This window comes from Chiloscyllium plagiosum, unplaced genomic scaffold (genome assembly GCF_037043375.1).
Source record: "Chiloscyllium plagiosum isolate Xiang-an unplaced genomic scaffold, Cpla_swu_hap1 HiC_scaffold_11, whole genome shotgun sequence".
Classification (NCBI taxonomy): domain Eukaryota; kingdom Metazoa; phylum Chordata; class Chondrichthyes; order Orectolobiformes; family Hemiscylliidae; genus Chiloscyllium; species Chiloscyllium plagiosum.
The window spans coordinates 34,672,023-34,688,779 of NW_028270149.1; the positions used below are offsets into that span (position 1 = coordinate 34,672,023).

Genomic DNA, 16,757 nt, shown 5'->3' on the forward strand with positions numbered 1-16,757 from the left:
CACATCTGACAAGAAGCGCATATCAGTCTACTAAAGGCCATTTTTGCTCCTTCACAATCAACAGACCCAGAAAATAACACTGTCTTATTCCTCTGCAAAACACTGCCCCAGGTTAAATTAATAGTTATGGCTTATATTTTAAGTTTAATCAAGAGACATATCTCAAAAAGCATATAATCAAGAAAGAACCCACTCTACTCACTAGTGCAGATTTTCCGTAGGTCCCACTTAAAAACAATACACTAATGTGCTTCTGTGCTGTGAACTTTGCCCAAACAGTTCCGTTGTGGCTTGCCATTACCTTCTGGTTTCAGAGGCAAGCTCAAAAAGTCTACTTCAGCCAGAATGGCAACTGAACTCATGCTGTGCATTAAACTTCAACACACACACAAGTTTCTAGCCAAATGAGCTAACTGTAATCTGATCTGATTGTTATTGGTATGCTAGTCTGATCATTGCAAAATGTTATCAAGTATTAAGTACTAGCAGCATTTGCAATCAGGATGAAAATTACATATCAGTAACATATCAAGTCAGTCTGTTTCTCAGAAATCACAGCAAAGCACTTCTCATTTCTCTTCTATTGTTAATATTTGGTGTCTGGTTTCAAAAGTTATGGAAATCAGGAATAATGTAATGGAGATGAGGATATAGATATGGTAGGAAAATTAATTCTGCTGAGATTTTGCACCGATGAGCTTTACTTTTTTGATCCAAATTCAATCCATAATGAATGTGCTGTATTGATCACAATCATCAAAGAAATATTTTTAGAAACTAAAATGTAATCAATAACATTTTATCGGCAAATACTAGTCATGGTTACTTTGAATCTGATTTATTATAATTATTTGAGATAGGAAGTCAGCAATGCCCAATGCCCCAGGAGCTTCCAGTTTTGTTACAGATATTTTCAATGATTATATATGATTTACAATTTTGTTCATTTTATCTCCAGATTTTTCTCTTCATCCTTGCAGGACATTGACCTCTCAGCCATTATAGTTCCATGGACACCGAACACTCTCTGGATAAACCTGGCTCGCTACATGTTTGAAGTGAGTGTGTGTGTGTCTGTGTGTGTGTCTGTATCTTGATTTGGAGATGCCGATGTTGGACTGGGGTATACAAAGTTAAAAATCACACAACACCAGGTTATAGTCCAATAGGTTTAATTGGAAACACTCGCTTTCCAAGTGCTGCTTGAGACAACCACCTGATGAAGGAGAAGCGCTGAGAAAGCAAGTGGTTCTAATTAAACCTGTTGGACTATAACCTGGTTTTGTGTGATTTTTAACTGTGTGTGTGTCCATGTGTGTCCTGCGTGGCAGTGCTCAAAGATGACTTCGAGACCCATCCTAACTAATTGTCCATAGCTGTGACTACACAATGGTTGTATATTTCAAATGTTTTGTAAGCACTGTGTTGACACCTCAAGATGGAAGCATCCTTTACTTTCCTTACTTTTAATGGCTGACCTTAGATCCCTCATCAAACTCCTATTGGCTCTCTTGCTTAGAGACCCTTCTGTCATCATTAACTGGATGCCAACCACACTCATTGGCCAATCCAAGCAAAGTCAATTTAATGCTGTCGTGCAGGTGCCAACTCAAGAATGGAAAATATTGTCCTCTGATGTAAAAGAAATGGAAATCCTGATCAATTTTCCTTTGTAACATTAAGAAATTCTAATTTGTGTTGCTTATTCAGTCCATTTCATTCCCATATACTAAAAATGCACAAGCTATATTGCAACACAGAATGAAGAAAAAGTACAAATCCACAGGAAAATCAAACATCAATACCAAATAAAGGCAAACCAAAACTGAGTCTTTTGAAATCATACTGAGGACAGAAATAAAGCCTAAGTTCTTCTCTAATTCCCATATCAGAAGGGATTTTATTTAGACAAAACAGTTCTCAAAAACCACAGATGTGTGAATATGCTTTTTCTGTTTCTTTTGTTTTCTTGATTCTCTTGTTCCTCATTAGATACAAATACATGCAAATATTTTCCTCCTTGTACCCTCCTTATGCTGAGAGGAGTGTTCATTTTGTAGACTCCCATTCTCTTCAACTTTCTCAGAATGTACAAACTGTGCAGCCCATATCTTAAACAGATATTTCTGGAGAAACTCAGCAAGTCTGGCAGCATCTATGGAGAGATAGCAGAATGGTTAGCACTGCTGCGTCACAGCGCCAGGGACCTGGTTTGATTCTCACCTTGGGTGACTGTCTGCGTGGAGTTTGCACATTCTCTCCATGTCTGCATGGGTTTCCTCCCACAGTCCAAAGATGGAGGTTAAAGCTATGCCCCCTTGTAATAGCTGACTCCATACGTGGAAAAAGATTCTCACTGTCAACCTTATCTAAACCCCTAATCATCTTGTACACCTCTATCAAGTCACCCCTAAACCTTCTTTTCTCCAATGAAAACAACCCCAAGTGCCTCAGCCTTTCCTTATACGATCTTCCAACCATACCAGGCAACATCCTGGTAAACCTCCTCTGCACCCGTTCCAGTGCCTCCACATCCTTCCCATAGTATGGCGACCAAAACTGCACACAATACTCCAGATGTGGCCGCACCAGAGTCTATACAACTGTTTCTATACTGTAGGAACCTAATTTAATCTAAATTAACAGGGTGACAATGAGGCAGGGTCACTGGATTGGAAGCTTTAACACTGTCTTCTCTCCACAGATATGACCAGATCTTTTGAGTTTCTCCAGCAATTTTTGATTTTCTTTAAGATTTCCAGTATTCACAGTTCTTAGTTTTATTTCAACCCCATTACCTTACTTAGCTGGTGCTTCTCACACAGTCTTTAGGGTTTTAAATCCCATGGTTGGGTCACCTGATCATTGTTTACAGACTAATTCATCTTTTTCCCTTTTTGTCAACCTTGGTGGTGTTCAATGCTATCAGCTCTGCTCTTTACATTGATTTCTCAGTGCAAGAGAAATGCTCCCATTGTCCTCTGAGAGATACCGTGTGATTTTAAATTTGCAATAACAGCAGTACAAAAGAAGAGTAGAAAGATTAGGTGCTAATGCTTTCTTTTTAAAATGATGACCTGACTGCTGCAAAGGTTGAGAAATCTAATCAGATACATCCTTTCTTGAATCAGGTTATCATCATTATCCACTCATCTCACAAATCTGTGCAGATAGAAAACCATTTAAGAGCTTTACTTTCAGTCACTCTGCATCTTCTTTGGGTTCAGGTTATATATTGATTTCTTTCCTCTGAATGATTCAAAGGCAAGATGGTGAGGTATTGAGTTCTTTCTTTTTTGACTAAGTTTGGATTTTGTGCGTTTTTTAAAAAAGTGATTCTTGATGGCATACACAATAAGGAGAAAGTGAGGACTGCAGATGCTGGAGATCAGAGCTTAAAAATGTGTTGCTGGAAAAGCGCAGCAGGTCAGGTAGCATCAAAGGAGAAAGAGAATCGACGTTTCGGGCATAATCCCTTCTTCAGGAATGAGGACGGTATGCCAAGCAGGCTAAGATAAAAGGTAGGGAGGAGGGACTTGGGGGAGGGGCGTTGAGAATGCGATAGGTGGAAGGAAGTTAAGGTGAGGGTGATAGGCCAGAGAGGGGGTGGGGGCGGAGAGGTTGGGAAGAAGATTGCATGTCAAGAAGGCGGTGCTGAGTCTGAGGGCTGGGACTGAGAAAAGGTGGGGGGGAGGGGAAATGAGGAAGCTGGAGAAATCCGCATTCATCCCCTGTGGCTGGAGGGTTTCTAGGCAGAAGATGAGTCGCTCTTCCTCCAGGCGTGGTGTTGCCATGGTCTGGTGATGGAGGAGGCCAAGGACCTGCATGTCCTTGGCGGAGTGGGAGGGGGAGTTAAAGTGTTCAGCCACGGGGCATACACAATAACTCAAGCAAGGACATAAAAATGACAAGAGGTCAAAGGTGAAGCTATTAAAAAAAAGTGAAAGAACCTGAAATGGGAAGTCCAGGAATGCCCCAACTTGTCTCACCTCCATTGCTTTCATTATGAGCCAGCACTAGCTCACACCTTCCCCATTTTAGAAACCCAAGAAAAGAAGATAAGAACTGGTTTGTTGAGATGATTTTTACCTCTCATCTAATTTTCCTGATTACAAAGTTTCAACTGACTTCTCCTTTTCCTATCATTGGTGAGCTATTGGTATCTTTGCAGTGGCTTGTTTCAGTGGAAGGAGACAGAACTCCTTTGCTCAAGTGTAGGAGCTTTGCTGACAGAGTTGTTAAAAGGAAGGGGGAAGCCAATTTGACAGAAGATTGCACAGCAGGCACTATGTGGGTCAATTTCTGATAGATAAGGAGAGACATTAATGCTTCTTTTAAGCCCTTACAAGTTTTCATCGCATTTGAAATCTGCCAATTTGTCAGTGGCCAGCAAGGGGTCCATTTGGGAACAATTAGTTAGCCTGCTGCTTAAATGACAGTCCTGGGTTATGGTCTATTCACTACTTCTGAAAATTACTAACAAGGGCAATCTGTGGAATTCTTTATATTAGATGTCCACAAAGGCTGTGCCATTAAATATATTCAAGGCTGAGATAGATTTTTAATCAGTAAGGGCTGTGGGGTAAAGGCAGGAAAGTAGAATTTGAGGATTATCAGATCAGTCACAATCAGCGGAGCAGACACAATGTCCTACTTCAGGGTTCTTGGTCATTTTCAATTTGGACGTGTGGAGCAAACAAATTCAAATGCATGAATGAGTTTATCTTTCTTTTCAACCAAATTCATTATTAATTGATTGTCTCTAATATTTTGCATATTTATGATTTATGCCCCTTGGCTCTAATACTTTGATTACGGTGCCCAAAGCTGTAATATCTTTCTCCTTCAGAGTATGGAATTCAGCCACAAAGCATTAATCCAAAGAAAATTGGATTATTATGAAATTAAGTCTGTCCTTTATTGTTTCATAAAAAATTATAATTATTTGAGAGTGGGTCACTGCAGTATGGTTTTGTAAAATTATAATCAATGAAACTTTCTTTCAAGTTTTTCTCAAAAGCTGGGTTTAGACTAGGAGAGAGTCTTATGGTAATAATGTTTTAATCCTGAATGGCAGTGGTGATACAAATTCAAGTTTTTTTGCTGTTTTCCCATAGACTAAGATTTGGACCTTTTCCTTCCCCACTCTCTCGCTTAGGCGCTATCACTTACTGTATTTACAACCATATCTACCTCAAAATAGGTAGGCAATTGTCAGTCCATCAAACCTAACAGTGAAATTCATAAATTAAGACAAGATACTGGTAAATAAGTCATTAATTTAGCATGGCAGTTGAAGGATAATACCTCCTGTAGTTTAGCTCACCCTTAGAAAAACAATCCATGAAAGAGTTCAAACTTTTAAGCTCCTGATTACTAACCGAAGCAGAGGTAAGGTTGGGCTAACACATTTGTATTAATGGCACTCTGGATTAATTTTACAATGAGGCCTAATGATCAAGTAAAGTTTTAATTCCAATAGCTTGAATAGATTTGAGTTCCAATGTGTGAAATATTCTACTGTGAAAGCATCATATAGAATATAAACGGTAAAAGTACTTTGAATGCTGAGTTTTGTTGTGCATTTTCCCATTCAGCAAATATACACAAAATTAATAAAATAGCAGAAAATTACAATATCAATCATAATTCAGTGGAACTCAATTAAAAAAAAAGCTAAAAGGGAAGGCACTTCTCTATGTGTGTATCAGCAGTGAAATTGTTAATTACAGATTATTCTGTCACTTGGATAAATTCAGTTGAGAAGCAGAGAAATACTCTCACAAATGATAGTCATTTTATTGGTATTTTGCTTAAAATGTACTCTTGAATTATAGCTATCTTTAGCATTTACAAATTTCAGGGACAAGAGAATTTTAATACAGACGATTTTCTACTCTCATTTTTGGAGGTCAGTGAAACAGCTGTCAGAAATTTCACATTACATCATATTATCAATATCTCTTTTGCAAAAAAGAATACTGTAAACATCTCCAATTCCTTCAATTTATACTCATGGCTCATCAGACCAGCATGAGTATTGACTAGGATATTCCAAGGAGTGGCAAATGGCTTGTATTTTTATCTGTTAGCATTGATTTTTGCATTTCTGGGTCGAATTCTGATCCCAGCCCCTTTTGAAATGTGAAGCATATATCAAATGCACACTGTTCCTCATACTTCAGGGTAGTTGAGGCAAGTTAAACCGCGCCCCCTTTTGCAGCTGCAGCAGGGTGTAGTGCGTAGTTTCTGAGATTCAACTATCCAGCATGCAAATCATTCACTTTGATGGTTGCTGTGAAAGGATATATTTGTAAATTAAGTGTGGAAAACATGTTGGGGTTGCAGGGTTTTGGTTCGGATGCTTGTGTACCAGGAATCCAGGTTGTGTGTGGTTTCAGAGAAGGCGTAATTATGGGGCTCTGAGGTAAGTTGGAGGTCAGCTTTAATTACCTATGAGTTAAAACAAGATGTTAACCATCAAATATTTGCTGGGTAACAATTAACTTAAATGGAGCTCTGAATTCCCTGTCTTTAATGCATTCTTTCAGAGGCTTGAAGACACATGGAAATTGTCCATTGGAATCTTCAATTTGCTGGCCAATTCCCATGGAATCAGCTGCAACTGGGATCCTGCAGAGTCCCGATTTGCAACTCCAGTCTGTGCTGCTTCTGAACATTTGAATTTGAATATCCGAGCCTTTGATTCCAAGGCCAAGGCACAGAACTGAAGTCAAAAGGCTTAAAAATTGTTTTATTGAAATTCAAGCCAATGGAAGCAATGCCAATTAACTGCTTAAATTTGAACTATTGAATTAAACAAATACGTATCGCAAAACTATTGTCCACCTACATCTCATTGGGAACTAAATATACCTTGCATCGTCTGACAAAAAAAGAGAAAGCAAATGTTTTCTATCTCGCTAGACTTCCTTTTTTGTTTATTTCAGTTGAATAGATGCAGGTCTTTGATCGAGGAAGTAATCCAAAAAAAAGATTGAATTTTTAAAAAATGGTTCCAGCACAAATGCTACTGTGCTAGATGCTCATGAATCCTCCCTGTAGGCTGTTTTGTTGATTCCCATTTGTGTTACTCGTGTTACACTTCATGCTTGATTCATCCTGTTTGGGGTCATGTTACCAAATATTTACCACTGATTGTGGTAAGTTGCTGTTTGCAGCAATCCAACACACACTTTAATTATGAACTACACATTAATCATATTAATAGGAGGTACAACTTAAACAAATAATATAAGTGACCAAAATTATAGTTAAGACAATTATTGAAATTAGATCTCTTGTGACTAATTCAGGTTGGTTTTACCATACATTTGCAGAATGCTAAGCATATATTGTAGAAATCACTGCTATTAATTAGAGAAGAAATTAGTTAGCATATTCAGATAATATCTGTCAGCATGACATTTTCATATCGCCTTCAAAACCAACTCAAACAGCTTAAAACATCTGTTATAACAACACATGGGAATTTATATGAGCATACATTTTTTTGTTTATTATTGGCAACACTGATTTCCACTGTATAAAGTGCAAAATATTTCAGAAACACTGGTATATATTTCAAGTTAGGCTCAAAATAGGGTTCAATAACCTTCGTTGTCTGTTTGCTGATCACAGATACAAATAAATTGGTTATATAAATGTTCGCCTCGATTAAGAAACTTCTAAATACTTAAACAAGTTAAGATATTATGATTTTTAAAAATAGTCATTTCCATCAGTGTATATTCATTCATGGGATGTGAGTATCATTGGGTAGGCCAGAATTCATTGACTGGACAGGCAGGTACTGAGCTGCCTTCTTGACCCACTGCAGTCATTGGGATGTAAGGATCTCCAGAGTTGTTAGGAAGGGAGTTCCAGGATTTTGACTCACCGATATTGAAGGAACAACAATAAAGTACCAAGTCACAATCATGAGTAACTTGGTGGCATTTCCATGTATCTATTGAACTTGCAGCGTGGGTTGGTACCTGGGACTTCGATGTTGTGGCTATTACGGAGACATGGCTAGAACAGGGACAGGATTGGCTGTTGCAGGTTCCAGGATTTAAATGTTTTAGTAGGGTCAGAGGTGGGGGTAAAAGAGGGGGAGGTGTGGCATTGCTTGTCAAAGATAGTATTACAGTGGTGGAAAGGACGATGGATGAGGACTTGCCATCTGAGGTAGTTTGGGCTGAGGTTAGGAATAGGAAAGGTGAGGTCACCCTGTTAGGAGTCTTTTACAGGCCTCCTAATAGTCCTAGAATCATTGAAGAAAGGATAGGGAAGGTGATTCAGGAGATGAGTGACAGTAATAGGGTGGTTGTTATGGGGGACTTTAACTTTCCTGATATTGATTGGGAAAGCTATAGCTCAAGTTCGTTAGATGGGTCAGTGTTTGTTCAATGTGTGCAGGAGGGTTTCCTGACACAATATGTAGACAGGCCAACAAGAGGTGAGGCCATACTGGATTTGGTTCTGGGTAACGAACCAGGCCAGGTGTTAGAATTAGAGGTAGGTGAGCACTTTGGGGATAGTGACCATAATTCGGTGATTTTTACTCTCGTGATGGAGAGGGATAAGTGTGTACTACAGGGCAAGAGTTATAGCTGGGGTCAGGGAAATTATGATGCGGTGAGGCATGACTTAGGATGTGTGGCTTGGAAAAGTAGACTCCAAGGCAAGAGTGTAAATGATATGTGGAGCTTGTTCAAGGAGCAACTATTGAGTGTCCTTGATAATTATGTACCTGTCAGGCAGGGAGGAAAGGGTCGTGCGAGGGAGCCGTGGTTTAATAAGGAATTGGAATCCCTTGTTAAATGGAAGAGGGCGGCCTATCTCAAGATGAGACGTGAAGGTTCAATTGGGGCGATTGAGAGTTATAGGGTAGCCAGGAAGGACCTGAAGAGAGAGCTAAGAGCAGCAAGGAGGGGACATGAAAGGTCCTTAGTCGGTAGGATTAGGGAAAACCCTAAGGCTTTCTATAGGTATGTTAGGAATAAAAGAATGACTAGGGTAGGAATAGATCCAGTCAAGGATAGTAGTGGGAAGTTGCGTGTGGAGGCGGAAGAGATTGGGGAGACACTGAATGAATACTTTTCTTCAGTATTTACTCAGGAACAGGGCATTGTCGTCGATGTGAATACTGAGTCACAAATAAGTAGAATGGATGGCTTTGAGGTATGTAGAGAAGAGGTGTTGGAAATCCTGGAAAAGGTGAAAATAGATAAGTCCCCTGGGCCTGATGGCATTTATCCTAGGATTCTCTGGGAAGCAAGGGAGGAGATTGCAGAGCCATTGGCCTTGATTTTTATGTCCTCTTTGTCTACAGGAGTAGTGCCAGAAGACTGGAGGATAGCAAATGTGGTTCCCTTGTTCAAAAAGGGGAGTAGGGATAACCCTAGTAACTATAGGCCGGTGAGTCTCACTTCTGTTGTGGGCAAAGTCTTAGAGAGAATTGTAAGGGATAGGATTTATGCACATCTGGATAGGAATAATGTGATCAAGGATAGTCAGCATGGTTTTGTGAAGGGCAGGTCGTGCCTCACAAACCTTATTGAATTCTTTGAAAAGGTGACGAAGGAGGTTGATGAGGGGAAAGCGGTAGATGTGGTATATATGGATTTTAGTAAGGCGTTTGATAAGGTTCCCCATGGTAGGCTACTGCAGAAAATACGGAGATATGGCATTGAGGGTGAGTTGGAGGTTTGGATTAGGAATTGGCTGGATGGAAGAAGACAGAGGGTAGTAGTTGATGGCAAAGTTTCTTCATGGAGTGCCGTCACTAGCGGTGTTCCGCAAGGATCTGTTTTGGGACCATTGCTGTTTGTCATTTTTATAAATGACCTGGAAGAGGGGTTAGAAGGTTGGGTGAGCAAGTTTGTGGATGATACGAAAGTCGGAGGAGTTGTTGACAGTGAGGAAGGATGTGGCAGGTTACAGCAGGATATAGAAAAGCTGCAGAGCTGGGCAGAAAGGTGGCAAATGGAATTCAATGTAGCTAAGTGTGAGGTGATTCACTTTGGGAAGAATAACAAAAAGATGGGGTACTGGGCTAATGGTCGGATACTTGGTAGTGTGGATGAGCAGAGGGATCTTGGTGTCCATGTACACAGATCTCTGAAAGTTGCCACCCAGGTAAATAGTGCGGTGAGGAAGGCATATGGCGTATTGGCTTTTATTGGTAGAGGAATTGAGTTCCGGAGTCCTGAGGTCATGATGCAGTTGTATAAGACTCTGGTGCGGCCGCATCTGGAATATTGTGTGCAGTTTTGGTCGCCATACTATAGGAAGGATGTGGAGGCACTGGAACGGGTGCAGAGGAGGTTTACCAGGATGTTGCCTGGTATGGAAGGAAGATCGTATGAGGAAAGACTGAGACACTTGGGGCTGTTTTCATTAGAGAAAAGAAGGTTTAGGGGTGACTTGATTGAGGTGTACAAGATGATTAGGGGGTTAGATAGGGTTGACAGTGTGAACCTTTTCCCGCGTATGGAGTCGGGTATTACAAGGGGGCATAGCTTTAAATTAAGGGGGGGTAGATATAGGACTGAAGTTAGGGGTAGGTTCTTCACTCAGCGAGTCGTAAGTTCATGGAATGCCCTGCCAGTAGCAGTGGTGGACTCTCCCTCTTTATGGGCATTTAAGCGGGCATTGGATAGGTATATGGAGGATAGTGGGTTAGTATAGGTTAGGTGGGCTTGGATCGGCGCAACATCGAGGGCCAAAGGGCCTGTACTGCGCTGTATTCTTCTATGTTCTATGTTCTATGTTCTATTGCCTTTGTCCTTCAAGATGTCAGAGGCAGTGGATTTAGAAAGTGCAAAAGAAATGGGCTCCCATGTGCTGGAAGAGTGTTGTTGAAGGTGCACCTGTCCAGTGGAAGCTACTCATCATCTTCCTGGTTTGTGCCTTGTGGATGGTGGACAGGCTTTGAATGGAGGGGAGGAGTGCTGCTCACTGCAAGATTCCCAGCCCATGATCTATTTCTGTAGCCACCGTATTTGCCTAGCTGGTCCAATTCAGTTTCTGTCAATGGTAATATCCAGGATGTTGAGAGTGGGAGATTCAGCAATGGTAATATACCATTGAATGTCAAAAACCAATCGTTAGATTGTCTCTTGTTGGACTGACACACGTATGACATGCATGCTACTTAAGCAGATTATGCTCTAATTTCATATCCATTTGTTCATATCTTTCTTAAACTTCCTATCTAACATATTCTTAAAAGGTGGCATTACTTCATTAACAAATGCAGTATTACATTGACAGACTTTTAATCTCAGCTTTTTGTTTTATATCTTGGACTCTTCATGTGAACGCACTGGTTACAAAAGCCCAACAATGTGTCTTCTTCCTCAGGCAGCTGAGAAAATTTGGCATGATGGCAAATACCCTTGCCAACTTATATAGGTGTGCTATCGAGAGCATTCTATCTGGATGTATCACTACCTGGTAAGGCAACTGTACCATTCAAGATCGGAGACAGTTACATAGACTGGTGAACTTGGTCTGGACAATCACAAAGGCCAACCTCCCAACTGTAGAATTATTCTACCAGGCCCGCTGTCAAGGAAAGGCCACCAGTATCTCAAAGATCCATCCCACCCTGGCAATGCTTTTCTACAACCTCTACCATCGGGGAGAAGGTACAGAAGCCTGAACATATGCACCAGCCGTTTTTGAAACAGTTTCTACCCTACTGTTGTTAGAATACTGAATGCACTCAAACACTTAACGTTCGCCTGTACCTGTGTTTTTGTTTTTGCTGCTGTTTACCTATTATTTACTTATCTATGCTATTTAACTATGTGATCTGCCTGTATTGCTCACAAGACATTGCTTTTCACTGTCAATTTTTCATTGATATTTGTTTGTTTATACAGTTATGACATCAAGGAGCCACGGCAGAAATGAAGTTACTGGGAATGAGGTGAACACTCTCCACAAGCTAGAGTCATATCCAGCAGAAATGAAAATGATGCAGGTCTTGGAAGCTAATCTTATCAGCCCCAGGATATTTCTGCATCAGTTTCTCAGGATAATGTCTCAGTCCCAACGATTTTCAGTTGTTCCATTGATGACCATAAGGTCAGTAGTGGGGATGGTCGTTGATCCTGATACAGGAGCTCCGTAGAACAGAATTATAGAATCATCAAATCCCAAAAATGTGGAACGAGCCCATTTGACCCATCGAGTCTGCACCAACCTCCAACAGCATCTCGCCCAGACCCAGCCCCTTCCCCGTTGTCATAACTCTACACTTACAATAGCTAACCCACTCAGCTGGTATTTCTCTGGTCACTATGGACAATTTAGCATGGCCAATCCACCTAACCTGCACATCTTTGGATTATTACTTCAGGACCATTCACCATGAATCTGTCTTTATACATATGCTGCAAAACTTGCTCATGGCTTAAGCTGATAAGTGGCAAATAATATTCAAGTGGCATGGAATTATCATTGCCTACAAGAGGGAATCTAACTCCTCCCTGAATTTCAACATTATTACCATTATCAGCACCTACTGAAGAGTATTCAGTGATTAGCATAAACTATCAGCCAGTCAGGAACACTCACATCCCATTCAATAATTTTTTTAAAATTTCCACTTTGACCAGCTTCCTTGGAACTTGAATTTTTCTAATTGATTCCTCTCCTTAACTTTCTAACTTTTAACACCTCAGGGCACTTTGTATGTATAGGTGTGAAGCTTTAAATACACTGCAGCATGTAATACAAAGTAAAACAAAGCTGATGAATAACAGTATTTTAATTATAGAGACATGATACAGTTATGGTGGCAAAGCAAACCACCTTACAGTGAATTTAGGACACGGACTGGACTGGACTTAATGCTACTTGTTATAATGGGAACCCGTGGTGTCTGGGTACACTTAATTCATGGGAATCGCCCCATGTCAATCTCTTGCTGACAGCAAAATCTCCACTGATTAAGTTGAAGAGCAAAAGGGACTGTCACGAGATTCCAAGCTGCTAAGAGCAGAACATAAATTCTTAATGAAAGCCAAAGTCTTTGCCTCCAATCCACCCTGCCCACTTTCTCATGCAACATCAACATGGCAATCTCCTCATCAACCCCATTCGCCTCTGGCTGTGGTCCTTTGCTAGTCCTGGACTCCAATGGGCATATTGCCAGCAGCTATACCAATACCTCAGTGGCAATGAGGAGCTGTAGGCCTCTCCAGGGTCCTTGATCCCAGGTAAAATCTATTGCTAAATACTTCAATATCTAATTGGTTCTTAATATGATGGGACTTCTTGAAATGAGACATAATAGGGCTCTCAGCTTGATGGGTAAAGACCCCTATTGCCTGAATTAAATTCCAATTTCTGGTTTTAATTTGCAAATCTCGCTCTCTAAAACTGGTCAAATTTGGATCAGACTAATATGTTGTGCCAATAGAGAAATTCCTGTGATGAATGACAGCTTTAAAAGTAGCAGGCAATATCTGTAATTACCTGTTGAGCAGTCAGGTCCTGTCCAGTTGTGGTCGCAGTTACAGGTGTTTGTTTCTGGCATTAGGGTCCCATGGCCTGAGCATTGCTCATGACAAACAGCTGCTGGGACTTCACATTTAAGTCCTCCCCAGCCAACAGCACAGTGACATATACTCTGTACACAGACACCATGTCCTGAACATGTCGGATCCAAGCAGTCTTCTAAAGAAAAAGAAAATAATAACAGTTTAAATAAAAGTAAACAGCAATTATGCTGCAAAAGTTAACTGTACTTAAAAAATATTAAGTAAATTCATTAAATTGTTCACTTTAATGTAAGAGCTTTATTTTGCTTAGCAACACTCCATTAAAGTCACTGATTACTAGTTCCCCATATTTATACAACCAACTCACATCCTACTAACTCTTAGTTCATTTATCCATCACCTCTTCCCTCATATCTCAGCCTTTCCTTCCCACCAGGTGATAACAGATTACACTTTTTAGATAAATCAATCTATAATAATATCAAAAATAAACAAAACATCTGATCAAAGTTTGTGCGAAGAGTTTTACCAATTTTTTACATCTGATTTTACCAATTATGTTCCTTCTTTTTATTTGCATGTTGAAGTTCCAAGTATTTTATTCCAATATGTCCAACGATTTCTTAGAATGTTTAAGAACACGTTTTTCCCTTGTATCAAAACAAAAACCCTCTGGTATATAAGAATTATAACTCATTCTATTCATTGAGTTGAAAATGGAATTTTCACAAATATATATAAACTGATGTGAGCAAATTATTTTCAAATAATTGGGAACAACTTTAATAATAAGAATAATAAGGATCATTTTTAGATCAATTGTTGTATGTTAGTGTTTCATTAGGAAACTAATTATCCTTTAATATTTAAAATTTTGTAAGGCATTTTATTAATTCAATCCAGGAATGTGATTTTGTGGGTCAGCTTCCAGAACAGTTATTCTTAAACCAACATGAATGTCTGTAGAAACTTAATCTTTTGGATGTAGATTATACTTGAAATAATAATGCTAGTTGTGTCAATTTCAATGGATTGGGCTGGTAAAATGCAGAAATGAACTCAACTGTGTGTTGTGATGCAGTGTATAGTGCTTATTCTATCAGGTACATATTGCAGCCTCAGTGATAGAAATGCACCTATTACTACAATAGTATGAACGTTAAAAAAAATCTATATTACCCCAATTCACAATCAGCTGAGGTCCATTTATTCCCAAAACATGCACTTTTTTTGTTACAGGAGAGTTGGTATGACTTCAACTCACATAAATTATGAATACTGCAGGCTGTTCTTACAGCCGACATGCAGACGAGATTTCCAACCTACTGGTCTATCAGAACTTAAACCATTATAACAAATCAATGCTGAAAACATTTTATATAACCAAGAGTATTTACTAAATAGGACAGATGTCATTCATAAATAAAGACTTACAAAATGGTTTTTGAGTATTTTTCAAGTAGTTCATTCTTATTAGTTAATGCAGTTAGTCTACTTGCTGAAACACGCAACAGTTTTCAGATAATTGCAATAAAATTGCAGAAGATTATAATGCAGTATCTTATCCTTATGAAAACAGACCAGAAAGCAACATATTGCTGCCAAGTAGGCTCCTGGGGTTGGGCCAGTAGTCTGTTTTAGTGGGTTGAAGCACTGAGTGCTTGATTCACTAACGCATGCAACGGAAACTTCTGCTCTTGTCTTGGAGACTGTGGAACACTCAATCATTTTGCACAACACTTGAAAGGTAACAAAATGGCAGTTATATTAAACCTGAAGTTGAAAGCTTGTAGTTACAAAGTAGCCAGGCACTTATTTCACACTGCTTAATTTTCATCAACAACCAAAGATACCTTTGCAAATGTTGATATCTAAGTCAGAACTATGCATCAATGGCAACCATTGACCCTTTGTTAGGAAGAAAGAGCTGACAGCTCGGAATGAGAACTTTCCCCTCATCCCATCTGATGGCATTTTCCCCAACTAAATAAGGCTTGGCCCAAGTTGATTTGTGATTTAAAGTACATTATTCAAATTAAGGAATAAGACATTTTAAATCACTCTATGGATTGACTTTCAAGCACTCCTATAATTCTCTAAATTTTCTGGTCTGCTGATTCTACTCTTGATGCTACCTTCCTCGTTACAAAATTCCCTCAAGTGCCAGGTTCCCAAAGTTAACCAAAGAAAAGGGTATTGAAAATAAGACTTGTTGAAAACCTTAGTGAAAAGATCAGTGATTTTGGTCCGCTGAGAAACCAGCAAGAGTGATATCATGCTGGAGATTTCATGTTTTCAGTACAAATTCTTGCATCTGCAATAAATTGCTCCTAAACAGTGAATTCATGACATTATCAACCAACAATAATACCATCATTCAAACATGGCAAGAATGATTTCCTTCAGTTTTTTTTCAAAACTGATAAATCAATAATCCTGTGTTTGGAGATTGAGAGATTTTGGCTCCAGTGTTCAGCACCCAGCTCAGTCATAATGTCTTCCATTGAAGAGAAGGAAATATATTTCACTGCTGCCTCACAGTGCCATGGAACTGGGTTCAATTCCCGCCTTGGGCAACTGTCTGTGTGGAGTTTGCACATTCTCCCCAGGTTTGCGTCGGTTTCCTCCCACAGTCCAAAGATGTGCAGGTTAGGTGAATTGGCCATCCTTAATTGCCCGTAATGTTAGGTGTAGGGGAATGGGTCTAGGTGGGTTGCTCTTTGGAGGGTTGGTGTGGACTTGTTGGGCCGAAGGGCCTGTTTCCACACTGTAGGTAATCTAATCTAATCAGAAAATGCCCTTATTCACAGTGCTATGAAACAGAATATAAACTGAACTAATAAAGTGAAAGGATTATCAATTTCAGATTGTGCTGCAGGATTAGAAATGCCACTGAAACCATTCAGGCTGGAAAGTTAAAAAAAGTAACCTTCATGTGACATTCTGTTGTTTACATTGTTGATGATGTCTCATATATTGCTCAGAAGGATATGTGTGTCTAATGACTAGGTACATACATATGGCTGTTTTTAAAATGAATCATGGAATGTGGATGTCATTAGCTGGACCAGTAGTTATTTTCCATTTCCAGTTCCCCTTAAATCACTGTAAATCCAGTTTGCATAGGGACACCAACAATACCATTGGGAGTGGGAGCTCCAGGATTGTGCCTCAGCTATTTTGTTCAGACAAAGGACATGATCCAGCAAAGCACTTTGATGATGTTGTGGAAGTTAA

General features: G+C 39.6%; 1 protein-coding gene across 8 annotated transcripts in view; it reads right to left on the reverse strand.

The window, feature by feature from the left end:
• tenm1 (teneurin transmembrane protein 1) overlaps positions 1 to 16,757 on the reverse strand; it is a 2,430,772-nt gene that overhangs the window by 195,533 nt on the left and 2,218,482 nt on the right. For all 8 annotated transcript variants that reach the window (XM_087991975.1, XM_087991977.1, XM_087991976.1 and 5 more), the window contains one exon: positions 13,495 to 13,695. In XM_087991975.1, coding sequence (XP_087848101.1) covers positions 13,495 to 13,695 — 201 coding nt within the window. The remainder of the gene's footprint in view (positions 1 to 13,494; positions 13,696 to 16,757) is intronic.